The sequence below is a fragment of the Macaca thibetana genome, chromosome 10 (assembly GCF_024542745.1).
Source record: "Macaca thibetana thibetana isolate TM-01 chromosome 10, ASM2454274v1, whole genome shotgun sequence".
Lineage (NCBI taxonomy): Eukaryota > Metazoa > Chordata > Mammalia > Primates > Cercopithecidae > Macaca > Macaca thibetana.
In genome coordinates, this window is record NC_065587.1 from 48,153,243 (window position 1) to 48,181,193 (window position 27,951).

The window sequence follows — 27,951 nt, forward strand, 5'->3', positions numbered from 1 at the left end:
GTTTGATAGAAATGGAGCAGTGGGGGAAGATGAGAGCGTAGGGTTCTGGGGCATGCCTGCCTTGGTTGCAGGAGAGTGGCTTGGTAATGGGACAGCAGAGATGAAAAGGTGAGAAGACGAGAGCCTTGGACTTGAGTCTGGTAGCTGTAGGATCATTGTGGGACTATCGCCTTTCCCTGTTTCTCCAGCCCTCAGTCTTTCCCTGTGAATATTCTGCTGCTCAGCAGGCCTGACTCCTCTTACAGAAGTATGACTCGCATGTCGTCCCACTCCCACACTTTCTTTTCCTGTGTTAATGTGCTAAGGATAATAGCCTCCAGCTCCATCCATGTCCTGCAAAAGACACAATCTTGTTCTTTTTTTATGACTGTATAGTATTCCATATGCATATGTACCACGTTTTCTTTATCCAGTCTGTCATTGGTGGGCATTGAGGTTCATTCCACATCTTTGCTTTGTGAATAGTGCTGCAGGGAACATTTGTGTGCAGATGTCTTTGTGGTAGAATGATTTATATTCCTTCGGATATTGAAATAAACTTTAAATGTCACATTTTGGGTACTCAGCAGCCACATGTGACTGGTGGCTACTGTGTCGGATGGTGCAGTATAGAATGGTTCCATCATCACAAAAACCTAGCAGGCAGTGCTGCGCCAGAGCAGGGCTCTCCACCTCGGGACTGTTGACATTTGGGGCAGATTACCCTCTCTGGTGGGGCTCTCCTGGACATTTTAGGATGTTTAGCAGCATCCCTGGGCTCTACCCACTACGTGTCAGTAGTACCCCACTCCCCTGCAGTTGTGACAATCAAACACATCCCTAGACATTGTCAAGCGTCTGCAGGGGCAAAATAACCCTGCCCTGTTATTGAGAACGATTGCTGTTGACTAATTCAGACTGCTTTTCTTTTCTTTTCTTTTCTTTTTTTGAGACAGAGTCTCAATCTGTTGCCCAGGCTGGAATGCAGTGGCAGAATATTGGCTCACTACAACTTCCTTCTCCGGGGTTCAAGCGATTCTTCTGCCTCAGTCTCCCCAGTAGCTGGGACTACAGGCACCTGCCACCATGCCCAGCTTTTATAAATATATATATAAATATATATATATATTTATATTTAGACAGAGTCTCGCTCTGTCACCCAGGCTGGAGTGCAGTGGCGCGGTCTCGGCTCACTGCAGCCTCTGCCTCTTGGGTTCAAGCAATTCTCCTGCTTCAGCCTCTGAGTAGCTGGGACTGCATCCACACCCAGCTAATTTTTGTATTTTTAGTAGAAACGGCGGGGTTTCACCATGTTGGCCAGAATGGTCTTGATCTCCTGACCTCTTGATCCACCTGCCTCAGCCTCCCAAAGTGCTGGGATTACAGGAGTGAGCCACCGCACCTGGCCCATGCCCAGCTAATTTTTGTATTTTTAGTAGAGACAAGGTTTCGTCATGTTGGCCAGGCTGGTCTCGAACTCCCGACCTTAAGTGATTCGCCTGCCTCGGCCTGCCAAAGTACTGGGATTACAGGCATGAGCCACCATATCTGGCTACTTTTAATTTTTCTTGGTGTTCTTTTTGGATCTGCCCAACGTCAGTGCTGAGACTGTTCTTTCCTGGACCTTGTAACTTCCTGGAAGGTTCGTGTGTCGTGCAGAGAATTCAGCAAATATTTGCGCAGTGCGTACGGACTATAGGGGAACTCGCAGCAGAGATGATGGTGTCTGCGGAGGCCAACTCCTTCCCTACTCCTTGTTATATTAGTTACCTTTTTCAGAAACATTGTTCCCTCGGCTTTGCTCCTCTAATATTTGCTTTTCCTTTGCATTTCAGCCAGATTGTATGAAACCATTGTGTATCTGGTTAGCAGACTATCTGCTGTTAAAACCTTTATTTGTCTTAGAGTCCAATCCTAAGAAAATCCATTTCGGTTTTCCTTTATATAAATGGTCTAGGCTGGGCGTGGTAGCTCATGCCTGTCATCCACCTTGGAAGGCCCAGGCGGGTGGATCACCTGAGGTCAGGAGTTTGAAACTAGCCTCGCCAACATGGTGAAACCCCATCTCTACTGAAAATACAAACATTAGCTGGCCGTGGTGGTGCAGGCCTGTGGTCCCACTACTCAGGAAGCTGAGGTGGGAGGATCGCTTGAGCCTGGGAGGCGGAGGTTATATTGAACCGAGATTGGGCCACTGCATTCCAGCCTGGGTGACAGAGTGAGACCTTGTCTCAAAAAAAAAAAAATAAAATAAAATATGAATAAATAAATAAATAAATGGTCTGAGCAGGAAACAATGTAAACTAAGTTATTTCTAAACTTACATTTTAACCTAGTTGAATGGCTGTTGTTATCAATGGGTGAGAAAGTTATTTCATATTTTCCTTTTTTATCTGGAAAAATAGCTTAAGAGAAAGAACTTTTTTTTTTTTTTTTTTGAGATAGAATCTTACTCTGTCACCCAGACTGGAGTACAGTGCCAGAATCTCGGCTCACTGCAACCTCCACCTCCTGGGTTCAAGCGATTCTCCTGTTTCAGCTTTCTGAGTAGCTGAGACTACAGGTATTTGCCACCGCACCCGGCTAATTTTTGTATTTTTAGTAGAGACAGGGTTTCACCATGTTGGCCAGGATGGTCTCGATCTCTTGACCTCATGATCCACCTGCCTCAGCCTCCCAAAGAGCTGGGATTACAGACGTGAGCCACCGCGCCTGGCCTAATTTCTTACTCTTAAAGGATTCGGTCTTGCAGCCCATCTCCCCAGCCTGTCTGGAATGTGGGATGGAAGTTTATTTGTCATGGCAGTGTCAGACGGTCCAGTTTCAGTTTGGTGTTAAGGAACAACAGCAGCACCCACACCACCAAGGTGACAGCTGCCACAACACAGCTTCGGGCCACTGCTCCTCTGGAACCCTGAGGCGCCAGGGAGCTGAAGTCCATCCATGCGACACACGGGGTGTGGCTGCAGCTTCCCCGGGAAGAGAGAGCTGTGTGTATAAATCCACTTCTCAGTAGGAAGGCTGGCTGTCACCTCTCTTGTTTGGACAGATGTGGGGGAATTTGGTCACTTGTAAATTTGCCACCAAGCTCAAGGTTTCTGCTGCGGGACAACAGTTCCAAAATGTTGGGCAGGCAATGGTTCTGGATGCTGCATGATAAATTTAAAGAATTCATGGGCAGGAACTGAATCGCATTGAGACATTTAGCAAGATGCTTATTTATTTTTCAATTTCCCTTCAATATTTACAGCCCTGTCAGGGCCCACTTTTTAGCACCAAACACTTGCTAACTTCTCAGCAATAAAGAAAGGAGGGACCAGGCGCGGTGGCTCATGCCTGTAATCCCAGCACTTTGGGAGGTCGAGGTGGGTGGATCACCTTAGGTCAGGTGTTCGAGACCAGCCTGGCCAACATGGTGAAACCCCGTCGCTACTAAAAATACAAAACTTAGCCGGGCATGGTGGTGCACACCTGTAATCCCAGCTGCTTGGGTGGTTAAGGCACAAGAATTGCTTGAACCCAGGAGGCGGAGGTTGCAGTGAGCTGAGATTGTGCCACTGTACTCCAGCCTGGGCGACAGAGCGAGACACTGTCTCAAAAAAAAAAAAAAAAACAGAAAAAGAAAAAGAAGGGAGGAGCAGCAGCAGCAGGGTAGGCTTCGGGCTCAGAGGCACTGCCAGCTGCAGCAGCCAGCCGGAGTGGAGTAACACACTTTGCTTTTCATTGTGCTGGTTTTGTTATTTATCTTCTATTTATGGCAAGTGATACTGGTTTCTAGTTATGGTAATGGCATGAGGTTATCTTTTTTTTTTTTTTTTTTTTTTTTTTTTGAGACAGTGTCTTGCTCTGTTCCCTAGTCTGGAGTACAGCGGCATGATCAGGGCTCACTGCAGCCTCGACTTCCTGGACTCAAGCGATCCTCTGTCCCTAAACCCCCACCTAGCTGAGACTATAGGCATGTGCCACCATGCCTGGCTAATTATTTTTGAATTTTAGTAGAGATGAGGTCTCACCATGTTGCTCGGGCTGGTCTCCAACTCCTGAACTCAAGCGATCTTCCCGCCTCGGCCTCTCAAAGTGTTGGGATGACAGGTGTGAGCTATCCCTGGCCAGAGATTATCATTTAAAATACATTTATGTAAATGGGGTGAATCTATTTTAAACAAATAGTTTATATATAAAACCTAGAGCAGGAGTTCTCAACTGGGCACAAGTGGCGTTTTGGGCTAGATACTTCTCTGTTGTGGCGGTTGTCTGTGCATTGTAAGGTGTCTCGCGGCATCCCTGGCCGCCTCCATTCACTAGATGAGAGTAGCATCTTGGAGTTGTGACAACCAACAGTGTCTCCAGATATTGCAGGATACCCACCCTGGGGGTGCAAAATTGCCTCCAGTTGAGAACCACTGATGTAAGGTGATCAAATTTAGACAAAATCGTGTAGTTAGAAGCTAGAGGTATTTGGAGATCATAGAAATCCCATGTGTGTATGAAAATGGCTGAAGTTTGGGAAACTCTGTTCAGGCAAGCTTCCCTCCATTGTGAGGTCCACTTACTTTTTTTTTTTAGACGGAGTTTTGCTCTTGTTGTCCATGCTGGAGTGCAGTGGTGTGATCTTGGCTCACTGCAACCTCAGCCTCCCAGGTTCAAGCTCTTCTCCTGCCTCAGCCTCCCGAGTAGCTGGGATTACAGCCATGCACCACCACGCCCGGCTAATTTTGTATTTTTAGTAGAGGTGGGGTTTCACCATGTTGGTCAGATGGTCTCCATCTCCTGACCTCGTGATCCGCCTGCCTTGGCCTCCCAAAGTGGCGTGAGCCACCATGCCTGGCCTATGAGATCCACTTACTCACGTTCATGTGTGCGTCCTTTGCCACTGACATCAGTTCAAGATTAAGGTGGAAGGAGGTGTCTTGAAAGGGTTGCTCTCCAGCAGCATTGGCCAGTAGAACTCTCAGCCATGATGGAATGTTCTGTGTCTGCACAGTCTAGTCTGTAGTTAGTGGTCACATGTAGCTATGGAGCACTCAGTGCGGCCAGGGAAAAGGAGGACTTGAATTATTTTAATTAATTGAAACTTAAAATAGCCACATGTGGTAGAAGCCGCCAAGGTGGACAGCACAACTGTAAAGAAGTCAGAGTAGTAAGGACAGGATGATGAAATGCAGGCTTTAAGGTGTAGACTGTACTCTTTAAACATTATAATGGGGGCCGGGTATCGTGGCTCACGTCTGTAATCCCAGCACTTTGAGAAGCTGAGGTGGGAGGATTGCTCGAGCCCAGGAGTTAGAGACTAGTCTGGGTAACACAGTGAGACTGTTTCTACTAAAAATAAAAAAATAAAAAAAAATTATCCAGGCGTGGTGGCACACACCTGTAGTCCCAGCCACATGGGAGGCTGAGGCAAGAGGATCACTTGAGCCTGGGGAGAAGGAGGCTGCACTGAGCCATGATGGTGCCACCGCACTCCTGCCTGGGCGACAGAGTGAGACCTTGTCTCAAAAAACAAAAACAACAACACAAAACCCATTAGAATTGAAGACATATAAAACCAACAGGAATGTGTCTTTACACATGGCCCAGCCGTGTGGCAGAGAGAAATCTTTTTTTTTTTTTTTTTTTTTTTTTTTTGAGACGGAGTCTCGCTCTGTCGCCCAGGCTGGAGTGCAGTGGCCGGATCTCAGCTCACTGCAAGCTCCGCCTCCCGGGTTTACGCCATTCTCCTGCCTCAGCCTCCCGAGTAGCTGGGACTACAGGCGCCCGCCACCTCGCCCGGCTAGTTTTTTGTATTTTTAGTAGAGATGGGGTTTCACCATGTTAGCCAGGATGGTCTTGATCTCCTGACCTTGTGATCCACCCGTCTCGGCCTCCCAAAGTGCTGGGATTACAGGCTTGAGCCACTGCGCCCGGCCCAGAGAAATCTTTTTATTTATTTTTTTGAGATAGAGTTTTGCTCTTGTCGCCCAGGCTGGAGTGCAATGGTGCAATCTTGGCTCACTGCAACCTCCACCTTCTGGGTTTAAGCGATTCTTCTGCCTCAGTCTCCAGGGTAGCTGGGATTACAGGTGCCCACCACCACGCCCGGCTAATTTTTTTTTTTTGAGATGGAGTCTCACTCTTGTTGCCCATGCTGGGGTACAATGGCACGATCTCAGCTCACCACAACCTCTGTCTCCTGGGTTTAATCAGTTCTCCTGCCTCAGCCTTACAAGTAGCTTGAATCACAGGCATGCGCCACCACCCATCTAATTTTGTATTTTTAGTAGAGACAGGATTTCTTCATGTTGGTTAGGCTGATCTTGAACTCCTGACCTCAGGTGATCCACCCGCTTTGGCTTCCCAAAGTGCTGGGATTACAGGCGTGAGCCACCATGCCCAGCCTAATTTTTTGTATTTTTTGTAGAGATGGGGTTTCACTATGTTGGTCAGGCTGATCTTGAACTCCTGACCTCAGGTGATCCACCCGCCTTGGCCTCCCAAAGTGCTGGGAATACAAGCATGAACCACCGCGCCTGGCCTGCCAGACAGGAATCTTAAAAGATTTTAGGTAGCGGCTGACAGACTCCCAACTAAAATTGGTTTGAGTTGGCTGGGGCATGGTGACTCACACCTGCAACCCCAGCACTTTGGGAGGCTGAGGCGGGCAGATCCCTTAAGTCCAAGGAGTTTGAGACCAGCCTGGGCTGTATAGGGAGACCCCTGACTCTGCAAAAAATTATAAAATTAGCCAGGTGTGGTGGTGCATGCCTGTAGTCCCATCGGGAGGCAGAGGTGGGAGGATTGCTTGAGTCCAGGAGGTAGAGGCTCCAGAGAGCTATGATCTCGCCACTGCACTGCAGCCTGGGTGACAGAGTGAGACCCTGTCTCTAAATAAATAAATAATAATGAAACAAAGTAAACTGGCTTGAGCAAAGTAAAATACAACAAAAGCCATTTTATTGGCTCTGAGACTGAAAGTCTGGGGATGGGTGAATCTTTGCACTCTCTCGAGGTTATCAGGAACTTCTCGTCTCTGCTGTCCTCCTTGGGGGCTTCATTTTCAGGCCGACTAGTCCCTAAATGGGAACAGGGCGTCTGTCCCCTGCCCAGGCGTGTTTTCTGCTACCATAGCAACCCCAGGGAGAAGAGCACGTCTTTCCAAGTATTTCTAGCAAAATCCCAGCCAGGGGTCTCACTGTCCCTTCTCAAGCCATCATGTCCAGAACATCCAGGGCTCTCCCTGGCTGAGCCTGGAGTCTGCACTCATCATGCCTGAAATTCAGAGATGGGGTTGGGCTCAGCTAAACCCCGTGGAAAGAAGATGGAGGAAATTGACTTTTAAAACCATGATTAAAGAGTAAGTGTAGGTGAGGTCAGGAGATCGAGACCATCCTGGCTAACAAGGTAAAACCCCATCTCTACTAAAAAGTAGAAAAAATCAGCCGGACGTGGTGGTGGGTGCCTGTTGTCCCAGCTACTAGGGAGCTGAGGGAGGAGGCGGCGGAGCTTGCAGTGAGCCAAGATCGTGCTGCCTGCTCTCCAGTCTGGGAGACAGAGCAAAACTCCATCTCAAAAAGAAAAAAGAGTAAGTGTAGGATAGAAGAAAACTCTGTATGGCAGCCTAGGACTGAGGGAGTAGACCTAAGAAAGGACATACTTGGAAGGGGCCCCTCTGCCAGGGTTCAGACCTGGTTGGGGACATTGGGGTCCAGGCTGTTGGATGGCAAGAAAGTTGGCGGGCTTGCAGGGCCAGAGCTGGTCTGCACCCATGGGGAAGGGGGAAAGCAACCTTCCAAGTGCAGATGGGGCTGGTGAGTCATAGCTGGTGGTTCACACGTGTCCCTCCAGAGTGTTGCTCTGTCACCCAGGGTGGAGTACAGTGGTGCGATCTCAGCTCACTGCAACCTCTGCCTCCCAGGTTCAAGCGATTCTCTTGTCTCAGCCTCCCGACTAGCTGGGACTCAGGCCTACAGGCACCTGCCACCACGCCTTGTTAATTTTTGTAGTTTCAGTGGAGGCGGAGTTTCTCCATGTTGGCCAGGCTGGTCAACCTCCTGACCTCAAGTGATCCACCTACCTTGGCCTCCCAAAGTGCTGGAATTACAGGCGTGAGCCACCGCACCCAGCCTCCCTCCAGCGTTCTCTACTGAGAAAGCTTAACACTGGAGCTCTGAAAAGGAGAGAGGCAAACACTTTGTTATTTATTTACTTATTTAGTTATATTATTATTATTATTATTATTATTTGAGACGGAGTCTCGCTCTGTCGCCCAGGCTGGTGTGCAGTGGCCCGATCTCCACTCACTGCAAGCTCCGCCTCCCAGGTTCATGCCATTCTCCTGCCTCAGCCTCCCGGGTAGCTGGGTCTACAGGTGCCTACCTCCACGCCCGGCTAATTTTTTGTATTTTTAGTAGAGACGGGGTTTCACCATGTTAGCCCGGATGGTCTCGATCTCCTGACCTTGTGATCTACCCGCCTCGGTCTCTCAAAGTGCTGGGATTACAGGCATGAGCCACTGCGCCCAGCCTGTTTTTTATTTATTTTTATTTTATTTTATTTTTTTGAGACAGAGTCTTGCTCTGTTGCCCAAACTGTAGTGCAGTGGTGTGATCTCTGCTCACTGCAACCTCCGCCTCCCGGGTTCAAGAGAGTCTTCGGCCTCAGGCTCCCTGGTAGCTGGGATTGCAGGTGTGTCATGCACCACCATGTGTGGCTAACTTTTGTATTTTTAGTAGAGACAGGGTTTTACCACGTTGGCAAGGCTGGTCGTGAACTCCTGACCTCAGGTGATCTGCTCACCTCGGCCTCCCAAAGTACTGGGATTACAGGCGTGAGTCACTACATCCGGCCGAGAGGCATACACTTTCGATGGGGCTTGTGCTGTCCTACAAGTAGGAGAGAGAGAGCTGGAACTGAAGCTGGAGCTGCAGTCTGGGCCTTGGTTTGATCCTTGGCCTTTGGCCAGCACAGCCTAAGATCCTTAGTAGTGTGGGCACGAGCACGCTTCCCAAGTTTGGAGTGGGCAGTGTAGGCAAGTCGATGAATTTTGCTGCCGACACCCTTTGAGATCTTGGGCTCAACCTCTTTGGACTTTGCAAGGGTCTTGATAGCCTCAACATGTGCACTCATGGCCTTGGTGGTGTTGGCCTGCATCTTCTTCATGCCCTTCTTGTTGTACTTCTTGGCAAAGTGCATGTTCCTCAACTTGGGGTTCACCCACTTAAGAAAGTCGTATCGGCCGGGCGCGGTGGCTCACGCCAGTAATCCCAGCACTTTGGGAGGCCGAGGTGGGCGGATCACGAGGTCATGATGCCAAGACCATCCTGGCTAACACGGTGAAACCTCATCTCTACTAAAAATACAAAAAAATTAGCCGGGCGTGGTGGCGGGTACCTGTAGTCCCAGCTACTCGGGAGGCTGAGGCAGGAGAATGGCGTGAACCTGGGAGGCAGAACTTGCAGTGAGCCGAGATCGCGCCACTGCACTCCACCCTGGGCAACAGAGCAAGACTCCGTCTCAAAAAAACAAAACAAAAAAAACAAAAAAGGCCGGGCGCGGTGGCACAAGCCTGTAATCCTAGCACTTTGGGAGGCCGAGACGGGCGGATCACGAGGTCGGGAGATCGAGACCATCCTGGCTAACACGGTGAAACCCCGTCTCTACTAAAAAAATACAAAAAACTAGCCGGGCGAGGTGGCGGGCGCCTGTAGTCCCAGCTACTCGGGAGGCTGAGGCAGGAGAATGGCGTGAACCCGGGAGGCGGAGCTTGCAGTGAGCTGAGATCCGACCACTGCACTCCAGCCTGGGCGACAGAGCGAGACTCTGTCTCAAGAAAGTCATATCTTTGTGACTGGGATTTCTTTTTGTTTGTTTGTTTTTTAAAACTTCTAAAAAAAAAAGGATGCATGTGGACTGAGATTTCTTGATGCCATTTCTGTTCCATTTTCTGGACTGGTTGTGTGTAGTTGTATGTGGACTTGGACATGTCTGCACCGGAACCCACAGCTCCCGAAGTGCCTGGAACTGGAAGAGGACTTCATTCTTTAGAGGGGGTTGGGAATTTCATTTATGGCTTATCCCTGTTTATTTAACCAGTCTTCCTTTGATGAACCAGTGTTATGGTCTGAATGTATCCCTTTCCCGTAAATGTGATAGTTGTATAAAGTGGGGCATTCAGGAGGTGATTGGGTCATGAAGGCAGAATCCTCATGAATTCTGTTATAAAAGAGGCAGGAGAGGCTGAGTGCGGTGGCTCACACCTGTAATCTCAACACTTCGGAAGATGAGGTGGGCAGATCACTTGAGCCCAGGAATTTGAGACTAGCCTGGGCTACATGGTGAAACCCCATCTCTCCAAAAAAATACAAAAATTAGCCAGGTGTGATTGTGCTTGCCCGTAGTCCCAGCTACTTGGGAGGCTGAGAGGTGGGAGGATTGGTTGAGCTTGGAAGGTTGAGGCTGCAACAAGCTGAGATCATGCCACTACACTCCATCCTGGGCAACAGAGAGACCCTATCTCAAGAAGAAAAAAAAGAAAAAAGGGCATGAGGGGCCAGGCACAGTGGTACAACTTGTAATCCCAGCACTTTGGGAGGCAAAGGTGGGAGGAGAGCTTAAGGCCAGGTGTTTGAGACCACCCTGGACACCATAGCAAGACCCTGACTCTACAAAATATTAAAAAATTAGCCAGGCATGGTGGCACATGCCTTTAGTCCCATATACTTGGGAGGCTAATGTAAGAGGATTGCTTGAGCCCAGGAGTTTGAGGCTGCAGTGAGCTGTGATTGTACCACTGTACTCCAGCCTGGGTAAGAGTGACTTTTTAATTAAAAATTAAATAAATAAATAACAACAGCAACAACAAAAAGGCCGGGTGTGGTGGCTCACGCCTGTAATCCCAGCACTTTGGGAGTTGGGAGGCCGAGGCGGGCGGATCATGAGGTCAGGAGTTCAAGACCAGCCTGACCAACATGGTGAAACCCCGTCTCTACTTAAAAATACAAAAATTAGCCGAACATGGTGGCGCATGCCTATAATCCCAGCTCAGGAGGCTGAGGCAGGAGAATCGTTTGAACCCAGAGGTTGCAGTGAGCAGAGATCGCGCACTCCAGCCTGGGCGACAGAGTTAGACTTCGTCTGGGGAAAAAAAAAAAAAAAAAAAAAAAAAAAGGCATGAGGAATGGGCCTCACCAGGTACTGAATCTACTGGTGTCTCCATCTGGGACTTTGCAGCCTCTAGAACTAGGAGCAATACATTTCCGTTGTTTGTAAATTACATAGTCTAAGGTATTTTGTTATAGTAGCAGGAAGGGACTGAAACAAATGGTTAGATTTGTTTCCAGTCTCTTGCTCCCACAGTGGAGTGAGTGACCTGTACTTTGTGCATATGCACAAAGATGATAGGCTAAGCAATTAATAAATAGCATATCTGGATAGCTCGATGTGTGGAAACTTCTGCTAAAACAAAACAGAACAAAAATGTTGTATAAACAGTCAACCTGACAGTTTATGATTCTCTTAAATTCATTTTTCATCTTTCATTGGAACCATGCAACTATGAAAACAGTCATTACTGGATTATTATAAGAGAGGGAGAGAAATCCTGGCTCATAGAGGAGTCAGTCTTAAACATCCAGTAAGGTTTCTGCAAATACAATGATGCGTATTTTCTGACAAATGAATCTTCCCTCCCTCCTTTCCTTCCCTTTTTCTCTCCTCCCTTTCCTCTCCCCCTCCCTCTTTGCTTCATTCATTCAAAATGTATTCAGTGAGTGTCCACTGATGGCCAGCATGGGCGATTTGCACTTGGGAACAGGAGTGGGGAGAGTGAGTGGACTCCTTGAGGCTTCTGTGTGTGTCTCTGGCTTTTGGACAACTTAGAAAGGGGCTAACGAGAATTGAGTTACTAGAAGTGAAATCTCTTAGCAGAGCCACACTCCACCATGAATGCCGGTTTACTGGAATGAGGATGCTATTTTTAAGAAAGAGCATTGTGTTTCATCATGGAAATTTTGAGCATCTGAGCAGGCAGCCTGCTGGCTCGCTCATCTTTAAGGTCCTGATGCACAGAGACTGGTCTGCTCAGCTCTGTACCCCAGCACCCACCAGGACCTGCCCTGTGGGAAGAAGGGAAGAAGGAAGGTCTGGGTAGACGAGTAATATGTGAGTTGTTGGTTTCACCTCAGCTGGCAACATCCCAGGGGGCTGGCGGGGCTGGCAGGGCTGGGACCTTGTCTCAGCCTTTGAGTGCTGGGGCAGTGAGGTGAGCAGTCCAACGAGGGACGTTTTTGTTGCAGTTTTTCGGGAGCTGGCACTTCTCAGAATGCCTTATTTAATAAAGCTGTTCTGAAGGACAAGCTGCCCTTTTTGAGGTCCTCAGAGTAGCTTTGTTTTGCAAGAGCAGCCCAGATTCCTCAGTGTTCCTTTGCCTTGTGGGAGGGTGACCTGGGAGTGGGGTGCCGAGGTTGGCACCCATGTGCTGCCCTCTTGGGAAAACCATGTTGGGGGCGCCCTTGGGGTCATTCTGCCAACAGCTGGTGTGCTGGCTTCTCTCCAGGTTATATCGAGCTCTGGGACATCATCTTTGTGCCTTGCTTCTCTAATGTGTTGCTGAAAAGGAAAGCTAGGGGTGGAGAGGAGATTCCCCCGCTTCCCCTTTTTCCTTTATATAGCAATCTTGGTGGAACCAGCAGCTGTGACAGCATGGGTTGGGGAAAAGACTAGGCTTTAAAATAAGGCTGACACAGTTCAAGGCCAGACCCAGCTGTTTCTTATGTCTCTGCAGACTTGGGTGCTTTAACTGTTGCAAGCTGCCCCTTTTTTTTGTTTTGTTTTTGGAGACGGAGTCTCCCTCTGTCACCCAGGCTGGAGTGCAGTGGCATGATCTCGGCTCACTGCAACCTCTGCCTCCTGGGTTCAAGCGATTCTCCTGCCTCAGCCTCCTGGGTAGCTGGAATTAAGGCGTGTACCACCACACCTGGCTAATTTTTATATTTCTAGTAGACACGGGGTTTCACCATGTTGGCCAGGCTGGTCTCAAACTCCTGACCTCAGGTAATCTGCCTGCCTCAGCCTCCCAAAGTGCTGGGATTACAGGCGTGAGCCATCTCGCTCGGCCCAAGCTTCTCACTTATCTATGAAGCATAGATGTAGTACTACTGCTTATTGTGATTTATTTATTTATTTATTTATTTATTTATTTATTTATGAGACTGAATCTCGCTGTCTCCCAGGCTGGAGGGCAGTGGCGCGATCTCGGCTCACTGCAAGCTCTGCCTCCCGGGTTCACGCCATTCTCCTGCCTCAGCCTCCTGAGTAGCTGGGAGTACAGGCGCCCGCCACCACGCGTGGCTAATTTTTTTTTTTTTTGTATTTTTAGTAGAGACGGGGTTTCACTGTGTTAGCCAGGATGGTCTCGATCTCCTGACCTCGTGATCAGCCTGCCTCAGCCTCCCAAAGTGCTAGGATTACAGGTGTGAGCCATTGCACCTGGCTCGATATATTTATTTTCTTAAATCCTTTTATTCTAAAATAAAGCCTATCTTTAAAAAAAAAATTTTTTTTTTTTTTTTTGAGGTGGAGTCTTGCTCTGTCACCCAGACTGGAGTGTAGTGGCGATATCTTGGCTCACTGTAACCTCCACCTACTGGGTTCAAGTGATTCTCCTGCCTCAGCCTCCTGAGTAGCTGGGATTACAGGCTCCCGCCACCTGTAATCCAGCCAAATGCCTGGCTAATTTTTGTATTTTTGGTAGAGATGAGGTTTCACCATCTTGGTCAGGCTGATCTCGAACTCCTGACCTTGTGATCCGCCTGCCTCAGCCTCCCAAAGTGCTGGGATTACAGGTGTGAGCCACCGTACCTGGCTAAAAAATTATTTTTAACAGAGATGAGAGTCTTACTTTGTTGCCCAGGCTGGTGTCAGTCTCCTGGACCCAAATGATCCTCCCGCCTTGGCCTTCCAAAGTGTTGGGATTACAGGCATGAACCACCATGGCTGGATGAATCCTACTTTTTGGAACACAGTCTTGTGCCACATACTGACATATCAGCCTACCACAGACTACATTTTTTTTTTTTTTGAGACAGTCTCACTCTGTCGCCCAGGCTGGAGTGTGGTAGCGTGATCTCGGCTCACTGCAAGCTCCGCCTCCTGGGTTCACGCCATTCTCCTACCTCAGATTCCCGAGTAGCTGGGACTACAGGTGCCCACCACCATGCCTGGCTAATTTTTTGTATTTTTAGTAGAGACAGGGTTTCACCATGTTAGCCAGGATGGTCTTGATCTCCTGACCTTGTGATCCGCCCGCCTCAGCCTCCCAAAGTGCTGGGATTACAGGCATGAGCCACCGTGCCCGGCCCACAGAACACATATATAACTGTGTCCCCATTAGATTGGAATACTGTATTTTTACTGTGTTTAGATATGTTCAGACACAAGTACTTACCATTGTGCTGCGACTTCCTGCCTTATTCAGTACAGTCTCATGCCGTACAGGTTAGTAGCTGAGGAGTAATAGGCTGTACGCAGCCTAGTGCGTAGCAGGTGATAGCATCCAGGTTGTGTAAGTCACTCTAGAATGTTCCCACAGTGCCGAAACGGCCTAATGCATTTCTTAGAACATATCCCTGTTGCTTAAAACTGCATGACTGTAAATAATTTGGGATTGGGGACAAAGTATCTTTTTATTTATTTATTTATTTTTTGAGACAAGGTCTCACTCTGTCGCCAGGCTAGAGTGCAGTGGTGCGATCTCAGCTCACTGCGACCTCTGCCTCTAGGTCTCAAGTGATTATCCTCCCTCAGCCTCCTGAGTAGCTGGGATTACAGGCATGCGCCACCACGCCCGACTAATTTTTGCATTTTTGATAGAGATGGGATTTCACCACGTTGGCCAGGATGGTCTCGATCTCTTGACCTCATGATTTGCCCGCCTTGGCCTCCCAAAGTGCTGGGATTACAGGCATGAGCCACCGCTCCCGGCCAGGACAAAGCATCTTTTATTTTGACCACAGCTTCATGGGAGCTTCTGTTCTCTTTTCTTTTTTCACTGAAAGATGAAGCCTTAAATATGACTGTGGTCCTGCGCCAGAGAAGATGCTATAGAGAAAAGCATTTTGAGAAGAGTGGGCAGGCATGAGCACAGCCTTGATGTGTGGGCGTGGCCTTGATGCGTGGGTCTGTCTTTCCCACAGGTGCTGCGAGTGGCTGAGATGCTGCGGTGGAGGGGAGGCCAGGCCCCGCACTGTCTGGCTGGGGCACCCGGAGAAGAGGGACCAGAGGTATCCTCGAAATGTCATCAACAATCAGAAGTACAATTTCTTCACCTTTCTTCCTGGGGTATGTGCAGACAGGGACTATGTTCTTTTCTTATTTCCATCACAATTACATGCATTGGTACAGATGTGATGTGATGTGATGTGATATTATGTTATGTTATATTATGTTATATTATTTTTTAGAGTCTCACTCTGTCGCCTAGGCTGGAGTGCAGTGGCATAATCTTGGCTCACTGCAACCTCTGCCTCCTGAGTTCAAGCGATTCTCCTGCCTCAGCCTCCTGAGTAGCTGGGATTACAGGTGTGTGCCACCATGCCCAGCTAATTTTTGTATTTTTAGTAGAGATGGGGTTTCACCATGTTGGCCAGGCTGGTCTTGAACTCCTGACATCAGGTGATCCACCCACTTCAGCCTCCCAAAGTGCTGGGATTACAGGTGTGAGCCATCCTGCCTGCCAGTACAGTCCTGAAAGACTGAGTTCCCTGTGGCAGATGTCGGTGACTTTTCTGTGCCACCTTAGCCCCTGGTTGTTCATCTTCCCTGAGCTCAGCACTGGGTAGTGGCGGGGTTGGAGGTGGGGTGGGTGGAGGGGGCACCTGCCTCTGTCTTCAAGGCTGTGTGACTCCACCTGCTCGGTTAGAGTAACTAGACATGTATTTGGTGTGCTGAGCCTAAGAGTGAAAAAGTCATTCTGGGGACCTCGCATTATGACCAAAACAGCGGAAAAGAATGTCAGCAGTGCTTAAATTTCCCCCCATCATGACACATGTAGTCAGTATTGGCAAGTTGGGAGATAATAGCTTAGAGGAGACAAAAATAAAGATGCATTTTAATCTTACCATCTATAGGCCGGGGGCAGTGGCTCAGCCTGTAATCCCAGCACTTTGGGAGGCTGAGGCGGGTGGATCACAAGGTCAGGAGTTTGAGACCAGCCTGGCCAAGATGGTGAAACCCCGTCTCTACTAAAAATAAAAAATCAGCCGGGTGTGGTGGCACGCGCCTGTAGTCCCAGCTACTCAGGAACCTGAGGCAGGAGAACTGGGAGGTGGAGGTTGCAGTGAGCCGAGGTTGTGTCACTGTACTCCAGCCTGGGTGACAGAGCGAGACTCCATCTCAAAAATAATAATAATAATAATAATAAATAATAACAATAAATAAATAAAAAATCTTACCATCTATAGAGAGAATTTTCATTAATGTTTTTGCTAATGATAAATGTTTCTGGTGGCATAACACTTCCACATTAGCTTACACAAATCCATGGACATGTGCTCAGCAAACCTTCCCCCTAACATGCACACAAATTGAATATCTATTTTTATCCAGCACAGCCTCCAAACACACACCAGTTGACTTTGAGAAACAGCAGTAGCACTCAGCTCCAATGCAGAAAGGAACATAATGGCAGTGTGAGATATTGAGTGATAGTACAGAGGCACAAATCTATTCAGTTGGAATTTTTTTTTTTTTTTTTTTTTTTTTTTTTGAGACGGAGTCTCGCTCTGTCACCTAGGCTGGAGCGCAGTGGTGCCATCTTGGCTCACTGCAGCCTCCACCTCCTGGGTTCAAGCGATTCTCCTGCCTCAGCCTCCCAAGTAGCTGGGATCACAGACACCCACCACCACACCCGGCTGATTTTTTGTATTTTTAATAGAGATGGGGTTTCACCATGTTGGCCAGGCTGGTCTCTTAACTCCTGACCTCAGGTGATCCACCCACCTTGGCCTCCCAAAGTGCTGGGATTATAGGTGCGAGCCAACGTGCCCAGCCGTGAGTGTTTTTTTAAGGGTGATTTTGACTATATTCATTGCCAGTTTCCTCAACGCCCCCCAACTCTCAGTACCTTAAGTGAGAAATAGGTTTATTCTCATTCATGGAAAGTCTGATGCAGACTGGGCCACACTCCTCCATCTCCTGGCGATGCCACCTGGAATATGTGACCATCAAAGTCACCAGGTTGGCACAAGAGGCACCAATGGCTCTTAGCTGCCTTAGCCTCAAAGAGACACAGTACTTCATTACCTGTTGGCCCAAACTAGTCACGTGGTCTCAGTCTGACTCTCGGGTCCTTGCCAATGGTCAGAACCACACTGCTCCCCAGGGGAGGATTCGACTGTGTTATTTTATGGAATAGAGGTCATATTGTGGACATAACTTTTTTTTTTTTTTTTTTTTTTGAGACAGAGTCTTACTCTGTCGCCCAGCCTGGAGTACAATGGCACGATCTCGGCTCACTGCAGCCTCCTCCTCCTGGGTTCAAGTGATTCTCCTGCCTCAGCCTCCTGAGTAGCTGGGATTACAGGCGTGTGCCACCATGCCTGGCTAATTTTTGTATTTTTTAGTAGAGATGGGTTTCACGGTGTTGTCCGGGCTGGTCTTGAACTCCTGACCTCGTGATCCACCCGCCTCGGCTTCCCAAAGTGCTGGGATTACAGGCATGCGCCACTGTGCGCGGCCATGTAAGTTTTTAAAAATAATTTTTTATTTTATTTTTTGAGATGGAGTTTCACTTTTTATTTTTTGAGATGGGGGACTCACTGTTACCAGGTGGGAGTGTAGTGACGTGATCTTGGCTCTCTCTCTGCCCCCTGGGCTCAATTGATCTTCCTGCTTCAGCCTTCTCAGTGGCTGAGACTACAGGTGCATGCCACCACTCTTGGCCAATATTTGTATTTTTTGTAGCGATGGGGTTTCACCATGTTGCCATGGCTGCTCTTGAACTCCTCAGCTCAAGCAGTCTGCCCACCTCAGCCTCCCAAAGTGCCGAGATTACAGGTGTGAGCCTCCGTGCCTGGCCAGACATAACTTTTTATCTTTCTTTTTGCACTCAACCTTATAGCATAAGCATTTTACACAAAAACCTCCTCCTAAACAACATCTTGAGTGGCCTATTGCACATACAAAATATGTAGTCTAAGAAATAACACAGTCTGGCCGGGTGCGGTGGCTCACACCTGTAATCCCAGCACTTTGGGAGGCTGAGGCGGGCAGATTATAAGGTCAGGAGATTGAGACCATCCTGGCTAACATGGTGAAACCCTGTCTCTACTAAAAATACAAAAAATTAGCCAGGCGTGGTGGCCGGCGCCTGTAGTCCCAGCTACTTGGTGGGCTGAGGCAGGAGAATGGCATGAACCCGGGAGGCGGAGCTTGCGGTGAGCGGAGATTGCGCCACGGCACTCCAGCCTGGGGGACAGAGCGAGACTCCGTCTCAAAAAAAACCCAAACAAAACAAAACAAAACAAAAACACTATCTGGATGCAGTGACTCAGGTCTATAATCCCAACACTTTGGGAGGCTGAAGTGGGAGGATCGCTTGAGCCCAGGAGTTCAGACCAGCCTGGGCAACATAGGGACACCCTGTCTCTACAAATAAACAAAAAATTTAGCTGGGCATGGTGGTGCATGCTTGTGGTTTCAGCTACTTGGGAGGCTGTGACAGGAGGATTGCCTGAGCCCAGGAGTTCGAGGCTTCAGTGAGCTACGATCACTCCACTGGATGCCAGCCTGGGTGACAGAGCGAGACCTGGTCTCAAAAAACAAAACCAAACCCTAAAACACACGTAACATAGTTGATGCCCCTGTGTGCCCCTCCATGTTACATTTTACCCCTTCCCCAGGAAGTAACTGCTCTTCTGAATTTGGTGTTTACAATTTCCATGTATACCATTATTTACTCTTTCTTTTACAAAAGATACTTTTATTATTCATGTGTGTTTTTCTAAACAACATATGGAAGTGTTTAAACTCTATGTGAAAAGTATGGTGTAAATTGTATTCTTATGCAGGATTTTTTTTTTTTTTTTTTGAGACAGAGTTTCGCTCTTGTTGCCCAGGCTCGAGTGCAGTCGCACGATCTTGGCTCACTGCAACCTCCGCCTCCTGGGTTCAAGCAGTTCTCCTGCCTCAGCCTCCTGGGTAGTTGGGATTATAGGTGCCCACCCCCACGCCTGGCTAATTTTTGTATTTTTAGTAGGGACAGGGTTTCGCCGTGTTGGTCAGGCTGGTCTCGAACTCCTGACCTCAGGTGATCCGCCCGCCTCGGCCTCCCAAAGTTCTGGGATTATAGGTGTGAGCCACCACGCCTAGCTGCAGGAATGTTTTTAAATATTAGTTTCCCACAATGTTCCAGATTTCATCAGACAAGCCCTGAGTGTCTTTCTCTGTTGTCTCCCTCCATTCCAGGTGCTGTTCAACCAGTTCAAATACTTTTTCAACCTCTATTTCTTACTTCTTGCCTGCTCTCAGTTTGTTCCCGAAATGAGGCTTGGCGCACTCTATACCTACTGGGTTCCCCTGGTAAGTTAATCGGCATTGTTTGTTCAGTAACCTTAGAGGTTGGGAAACAGAAAGTTCTTTGTTTCTCTCGCTGAGGTATCTGGAATGGGATGGTGGCCTTGTAAGGGAGAGGATGCCCTCAGATCAACACATTGGGAGTCTCTGAGACTTTAATGTTGAAGCTCCGTTTCATATACCACCTGGATCAAACTACAGCAAAGGCTGTGCCATTCATTCATTCGTTTAGGTGTTTGGTCTTGCATTATCTCAACAAGGATTTATTGCATGCTTATTGTATATGGCACAAGTCTAGACTCTGGGAACACAGTGGCAAATGAGAAAGACAAATCCCCTGTCCTCATGGATTGTATCACAGGTTAAGCATCCCAAATCCAAAATCCCAAAGGCTCTAAAATCTGGCCAGGTGCAGTGGCTCATGCCTGTAGTCCCAGCACTTTGGGAAGCCGAGGCGGGCAGATTGCCTGAGGCCAGGAGTTCGAGACCGGCCTGGGCAACATGGTGAAACCCATCTCTACTAAAACTATAAAAAATTAGCGGGGTGTGGTGGCACGCGCCTGTAGTCCCAGCTATTTAGGAGGCTGAGGCAGGAGAATCGCTTGAATCCAGGAGGCAGAGGTTGCAGTAAGTTGACATCACGCCACTGCACTCCAGCCTGAGTGATGGAGAGAGACCTGTCTCAAAACAAAAACAAAAACAAAAAATTCCAGATAAATAAAAATAGTGCTCCAAAATCTAAAACTTGTTGAGCACTAACATGGGACTCAAAGGAAATGCTCACTGGAGCGTTGTGGATTTTAGATTTTCGGATTTGAGATGCTCAACTGGTAAGGATGGCACAGATGTTCCCCAGTCTGAAAACATCTGCAATCTCAAACACTTCGGCTCCCAAACATTCGGCATCAGGGATGCTCACCTTGTGTTTGGATTGTTTTCTGAGATCACATTTTCTTTTTATCCAATGTAGAGTATTTGAGTGTGAGGGGTTGGAAAAGTAGCAGAATCTGCTTTTGTGCATATGATGTGTGGCAGGACCCAGTGGCCCCTCTATTCCTTCCCTCGCCTCCTTTTCTTTCTCTCTTGCTTTGGCAGATGGTGGTAGAGTACCTGCTGTGTGCCAGGCCCTGTGCTGGGTTCTGGGGGTGCAGCAATGAACAGAGTAGACGAATACTTCTGCCCTGTAGGGCTGATGTTCAGAGGGCGTAGACAATAAACCAATAAACGGAATTGTTACAAATTGTGAAAAGTGCTCTGAAGGTAACAGAATAAGGTCATAGGACAGATGGGGTATCCCAGGTACATTTAGTATTTTTTGCATGAATGAAGGTGAAGGGTAGGAGATGTGAAGGGGCAGCGTTAGCCTGTGTGGCTGTGAAAGGCCTCCTGAAAAGTGATGGGAAGAAGGAGCACATTCCAGAGGGCAGCAATGCAAAGGCCCTGCAGCAGGCATGTGCTTAGAGCATTTGAGAAATAGAAAGAGGTCCAATGTAACTGAGCTGTGGAGAGGGCAGAATGGATACCCTTTTTTCTCCAAACTGAGATATTATGAAATGCAGTTGCTGTTTATATTCTCAACAAGTGGGACCTGGGGGAACACTTGGATTCTCTGTTCATAAATCTCATTAACATTTTTATTTTTTTTTATTTATTTATTTATTTATTTTTGAGACGGAGTTTCGCTCTTGCTGCTGGAGTGCAATGGCGCAATCACGGCTCACCACAACCTCCGCCTCCAGGGTTCAAGCAATTTTCCTGCCTCAGCCTCCTGAGTAGCTGGGATTACAGGCGCCCGCCACTGTGCCCAGCTAATTTTTGTAGAGACAGGGTTTCACTCTGTTGGCCAGGCTGGTCTTGAACTACTGACCTCAGGCTATCTACCCACCTTGGCCAGCCAAAGTGCTGGGATTACAGGTGTGAGACACTGCGCTTGGCTCTATTTTTATTTTTAATTAAAGAATTTGCTTTTAGGCTGGGTGCGGTGGCTCACACCTGTAATTCCAGCATTTTGGGAGGCCGAGATGGGCGGATCACAAGGTCAAGAGATCGAGACCATCCTGGCCAACATGGCAAAACCCCTTCTCTACTAAAAATACAAAAATTAGCTAAGCATGGTGGCATGCACGTGTAGTCCCAGCTACTCAGGAGGCTGAGGCAGGAGAATCGCTTGAATCCGGGAGGTGGAGGTGGCAGTGAGTGCCACCGCACTCCAGCCTAGTCAACAGAACGAGACTCCATCTCAAAAAAGAAAAAAAGAAAAAAAAAAAAAGAATTTGCTTTTAGAGACAGGGTCTCACTTTGTCTTGCCCAGGCTGTAGTGCAGAGTACAATCATAGCTCACTGCAGCCTTGAATTCCTGTGCTAAAGGAATCCTCCTGCCTCAGCCCCCTGTGTGGCTGGGACTACAGGTGCATGCCACCATGCATGGATAATTTTTTTTAATTCATTTTTTTCCCCATAGGTTATTGGGGTACAGGTGGCATGTTGTTACATGAATAAGTTCTTTAGTGGTGATTTGTGAGATTTTGTTGCACCTATTACCCGAGCAGTATACACTGCATCCTGTTTGTGGTGGTTTATCCCTTGCTCCCCTCCCACTCTTTCCCCCAAATCCCCAAAATCCATTGCATCATTCTTATGCCTTTGTGTCCTCATAGCTTAGCTCCCACATATTAGCTCCCACATATTAGTGAGAACATATGATGTTTGGTTTTCCATTCCTGAGTTACTTCACTTGGAATAATAGTCTCCAGTCTCATCCAGGTCACTGCAAAGGCCGTTAATTCATTCCTTTTTATGGCTGAGTAGTAGTCCATTGAATATATATACCACAGTTTCTTTATCCATTTGTCGATTGATGGGCATTTGGGTTGGTTCCACGATTTTGCAATTGTGAATTGTGCTGCTATAAACATGCGTGTACAAGTATCTTTTTCATATAATGACTTCTTTTCCTCTGGGTAGAACCCGGTAGTGGGATTGCTGCGTCAAATGGTAGTTCTACTTTTAGTTCTTTAAGGAATCTCCACACTGTTTTCCATAGTGGTTGTATTTACATTCCCACCAGCAGTGTAGAAGTGTTCCCTGTTCACTGCATCCACGCCAACATCTATTGTTTTTTGATTTTTAGATCATGGCCATTCTTGCAGGAGGGAGGTGGCATTGCATTGTGGTTTTCATTTGCATTTCCCTGATCATTAATGATGTTGAACATTTTTCATGTTTGTTGGCCATTTGTATATCTTCTTTTGAAAATTGTCTATGCATGTCCTTAGTTCACTTTTTGATGGGATTGTTTTTTTCTTACTGATTTGTTTGAGTTAATTGTAGATTCTGGATATTAGTCCTTTGTCAGATGTGAAGATTTTCTCTCACTCTGTGGGTTGTCTGTTTATCCTGCTGACTGTTCCTCTTGCCATGTAAAAGCTCTTTAGTTAAGTTCCAACTATTTATCTTTGTTTTTATTACATTTGCTTTTGGGTTCTTGGTCATGAAATCCTTGCCTAAGCCAATGTCTAGAAGGGTTTTTCCAATGTTATCTTCTAGAATTTTTATAGTTTCAGGACTTAGATTTTAAGTCCTTAATCAATCTTGAGTTGATTTTTTGTATAAGATGAGAGATGAGGATCCAGTTTCATTCTCTTACATGTGGCTAGCCGGTTGTCCAAGCACCATTTGTAGAAAAGAGTGTCCTTTCCCCACTTTATGTTTTTGTTTGTTTTGTTGAAGAGCAGTCAGCTGTAAGTATTTGGGTTTATTTCTGGGTTCTCTATTCTGTTCCATTGGTCTGTGTGCCTATTTTTATACCAGTACCATGCTGTTTTGGTGACTATGGCCTTATTGTGTAGTTTGAAATCAGGTAGTGTGATGCCTCCAGATTTGTTCTTTTTGCTTAGTCTTGCTTTCACTATGTAGGCTCTTTTTTGGTTCCATGTGAATTTTAGAATTCTTTTTTCTTCCTTCTTTTGTTTTTTTTTGAGACCAAGTCTCCCTCTGTCGCCCAGGCTGGAATGCAGCGGCGTGATCTTGGCTCACTGCAAGCTCCGCCTCCTGGGTTCACGCCATTCTCCTGCCTCAGCCTCCTGAGTAGCTGGGACTACAAGTGCCGCCACCATGCCCGGCTAATTTTTTTGTATTTTTAGTAGACACGGGGTTTCACCTGTGTTAGCCAGGATGGTCTCGATCTCCTGACCTCATGATCCGCCCACCTTGGCCTCCCAAAGTGCTGAGATTACAGGCGTGAGCCACTGTGCCCGGCCCAAGAATTGTTTTTTCTAATTCTGTGAAGAATGATGCTCTTGGCTAATTTTTAAGTTTTATGTAGGGATGGGATCTCATTATGTTGCACAGACTCATCTCCAACTCCTGGGCTCAGGAATCCACCTACCTTGGCCTTCCAAGGTGCTAGGATTACAGATGTGAGCTGACACACCCAACTTATTAAATTTTTTTGACTAAGAGAAAGTTGTAAACATAAAAAAGATTTAGGCTCTCCTTAAAGAAACAAAAACAATAAACCTTTTTGCTGTTGGCAGCAGGTGTGGGATGATAAAGATTTGGTGTAGAGGTGCTTGTGGAGCGGAGGAAGCCAGATGCTCAGGGACCAGGGAGCGGGTGTGCATATGCCATACATGCCATGTTATCAGACAAGCGATGCCAGCAGCTCTTGCCCTGAGAAAAGGAAGGGAGGTCATTTTTTCCACACAAACAATGCAGGTACTTCTGGAATGACAAGAATAGTTCTTTTCTGCTCTGAGGCATTTTGGGGTGAAGTAGTTATCTTCTAGAATTTTTATAGTTTCAGGACTTAGATTTTAAGTCCTTAATCCATCTTGAGTTTTTTTTTGTGTAAGATGAAAGGCACAGGCACCACCTGGCACTTGGTTAAGCATGCCACCTGACACAGGCAAGAATGTCTGTTATCAGAAGGGAAAGGATGCTTGAAGGGCCTTTCTAGCTCTCAGGATGAGAGCTTATGTCAGGTGGCATGCGTAACCAAGTGCCAGGTGGTGCCTGTGCCTTTAAGCACTGATACTGTGATAATCAGGAAACGGTTTTTGTTTTTTTGGGAGACAGAGTCTCGCTCTGTTGCCTAGACTGGAGCACAGTGGCACGATATCGGCTCACTGTAGCCGTCACCTCCCGGGTTCAAGTGACTCTCATGCCTCAGCCTTCTGAGTAACTGGGATTACAGGCACCCACTACCACGCCTGGCTAATTTTTGTATTTTTAGTAGAGACGAGGTTTCACCATGGTGGCCATGTTGCTCTGGAACTCCTGACCTCAAGTGATCCGCCCATGTTGACCTCCCAAAGTGCTGGGATGACAGGTGTGAGCCACTGCACTAGGCCTAGGAAACTGTTGGCTTTACCTTATAAACTGAGATGCCCTAGAGCTGGGCTGACACAGTAAAGCCCTGGGAGAATGAGAAGCTCCTGTTGGCTACTCTGCCCAGTCAGGTACAAACAGGGACCAGGAGTTGCCAGACCCAAGAGTTACAAACTCTATAGTTTTATGTGAAATACTCTTAACTTCATTTTAGTTTTTTAGTTCTACAACTGTTTACTATATACTTACATAAAAATCAAACCATAAGTTACTTTAACAAAGTTAGTCGGCCGGGTGCGGTGGCTCAAGCCTGTAATCCCAGCACCTTGTGAGGCCGAGACGGGTGGATCACGAGGTCAGGAGATCGAGACCATCCTGGCTAACACGGTGAAACCCCGTCTCTACTAAAAAAAATACAAAAAACTAGCCGGGCGAGGTGGCGGGCGCCTGTAGTCCCAGCTACTCGGGAGGCTGAGGCAGGAGAATGGCGTAAACCCGGGAGGCGGAGCTTGCAGTGAGCTGAGATCCGGCCACTGCACTCCAGCCTGGGCGACAGAGCGAGACTCCGTCTCAAAAAAAAAAACAAAAAAAACAAAGTTAGTCTACAATGTATATAAAATATCATTTATCGTATTGCCTTTTATTGGTTATCTTTTTAAAGTGTAGTTATTTGAAAGGTAGTACATTTACATGACTCAAGAAATATACCGATGTCCCTTTTTTTTTTTTTTTTTTTTTTTTTTTTTTTTTTTTTTTTTTTTGAGACGGAGTCTCGCTGTGTCTCCCAGGCTGGAGTGCAGTGGCCGGATCTCAGCTCACTGCAAGCTCCGCCTCCCGGGTTCACGCCATTCTCCTGCCTCAGCCTCCCGAGTAGCTGGGACTACAGGCGCCTGCCACCTCGCCCGGCTAAGTTTTTGTATTTTTAGTAGAGACGGGGTTTCACTGTGTTACCCAGGATGGTCTCGATCTCCTGACCTCGTGATCCGCCCGTCTCGGCCTCCCAAAGTGCTGGGATTACAGGCTTGAGCCACCGCGCCCGGCCCCGATGTCCCTTTTGAAGAATCTACTTCCATCCAGTTTTGCCTCCCAAATACTTTCATTTCTTGTCCTTCCCTCCAGAGTTGCTTTATGAACAAACGAGTACGATGAATAAAAATTCTTACCACTTTCTTTTTACTGATTGATTCATTGAGAGTCTCACTCACTGTCACCCAGGCTGGAGTGCAGTGGCATGATCTGGGCTCACCGCAATCTCTGCCTCTCGGGTTCAAGTGATTCTCCTGCCTCAGTCTCCTGAGTAGCTGCGATTACAGGCATGTGCCATCACGCCCAGTTAATTTTTGTATTTTTAGTAGAGACGGGGATTTCACCATTTTTGACCAGGCTGGTCTTGAACTCCTGACCTTAAGTGATCCTCTCGCCTTGGCCTCCCAGAGTATTAGGATTATAGGCATGAGCCACTGTGCCCAGCCCGTTACTACTTCTTTTTTTTTTTTTTTTTGAGACGGAGTCTCGATCTGTTGCCAGGCTGGAATGCAGTGGTGCGATCTTGGGTCACTACAACTTCTGCCTCCCAGGTTCAAGCGATTCTTCTGCCTCAGCCTCCCAAGCAGCTGGGACTACAGGTGCGTGTCACCACGCCCAGCTAATTTTTGTATTTTTAGTAGAGACGGGGTTTTACCATGTTGGCCAGGATGGTCTCAATCTCTTGACCTCTTGATCCGCCCACCTTGGCCTCCCAAAGTGCTGGGATTATAGGTGTGAGCCACCGTGCCCAGCCCATGTTTCTTCTTTTTAGGAACAAAACAAGATACCCATAGTTTTGAATCATTTTTAAAATTTTTAGTGTAATTTTTCTCTTGATTTTTAAACATCAACAACTCATTAAAAACGATTTAGGCCGGGCGCGGTGGCTCCTGCCTGTAATCCCAGCACTTTGGGAGGCCAAGGCGGGCGGATCACGAGCTCAGAAGATTGAGACAATCCTGGTGAAACCCCATCTCTACTAAAAATACAAAAAATTAGCCAGGCATGGCGGCGGGTGCCTGTACTCCCAGCTACTTGGGAGGTGGGGCAGGAGAATGGCGTGAACCCGGGAGGCGGAGCTTGCAGTGAGCGGAGATCGCGCCACTGCACTCCAGCCTGGGTGACAGAGCAAGACTCCGTCTCAAAAAAAAAAAAACAAAAACAATTTGAAGCAGTATGTGAATTGGACTCATTCCTTTTCCTGGTGTCTGTCTGTTCAGGCTGTCCCTTGGCCTCTCTGCTCTTTTTGAAGATGAGGGACTTTCCTATTACTTCACCCCTGTGCTTTTGGGCTCAGGAGGCCCCTCCCTGGCCCCCAGCAAGGAATGCTCCAGACCCCATCTCTCAAGCCACATCTCTCTTCTCTTTTTTTTTTTTTGAAACGGAGTCTCTCTGTCACCCAGGCTGGAGTGCAGTGGTGCAATCTCAGCTCACTGTAACTTCCGCCTTTTAGGTTCAAGCGATTCTCCTGCCTCAGCCTTGCGAGAAGCTGGGATTACAGGTGCCCACCACACCTGGCTAATTTTTGTATTTTTAATAGAGACGGGGGTTTCACCACGTTGGCCAGGCTGATCTTGAACTCCTGACCTCAGGTGATCCACCCACCTCGGCCTCCCAAAGTGCTGGGATTACAGGTGTGAGCCACCATGGCTGACCGTGTTTACCTCTTAATTGCACTCTGTGAAGTCGTGTAATTTGAACCAAGCCTACTTTTCTGAGCCTCAGTTTTGTCATCTGTAAAAAGGAACCATCCTTTCTACTGCTTTGGTTTGTTGGGAGGTTTGTTTAAATGAATTACTGCAAGTAAAATGGTTCATGTGGCTGTATACAATTCTCAGGAAACATTCTCATTTTAATTTTTAAATTCTGCCACTAATGATGTGTTTTTCATTGTTCGATTAAGTTTTAGCTTTTTAATTTTTTTCCCCTGAGACAGGGTCTCATTCTGTCATCCATGCTGGAGTTCTGTGGCTCGAGCTCGGCTCACTGCAACCTCCACCTCCTGGGCTCAGATAATCCTCCTGCCTCAACCTCCTGAGTAGCTGGGACCACAGCATGAGCCACCATGCC

General features: G+C 47.5%; 1 protein-coding gene across 1 annotated transcript in view; it reads left to right on the forward strand.

The window, feature by feature from the left end:
- ATP9A (ATPase phospholipid transporting 9A (putative)) overlaps positions 1-27,951 on the forward strand; it is a 166,210-nt gene that overhangs the window by 15,209 nt on the left and 123,050 nt on the right. The window contains exons 2-3 of the mRNA XM_050807429.1: positions 15,150-15,294; positions 19,420-19,533. Of these exons, the coding sequence (XP_050663386.1) occupies positions 15,150-15,294; positions 19,420-19,533 (259 nt within the window). The remainder of the gene's footprint in view (positions 1-15,149; positions 15,295-19,419; positions 19,534-27,951) is intronic.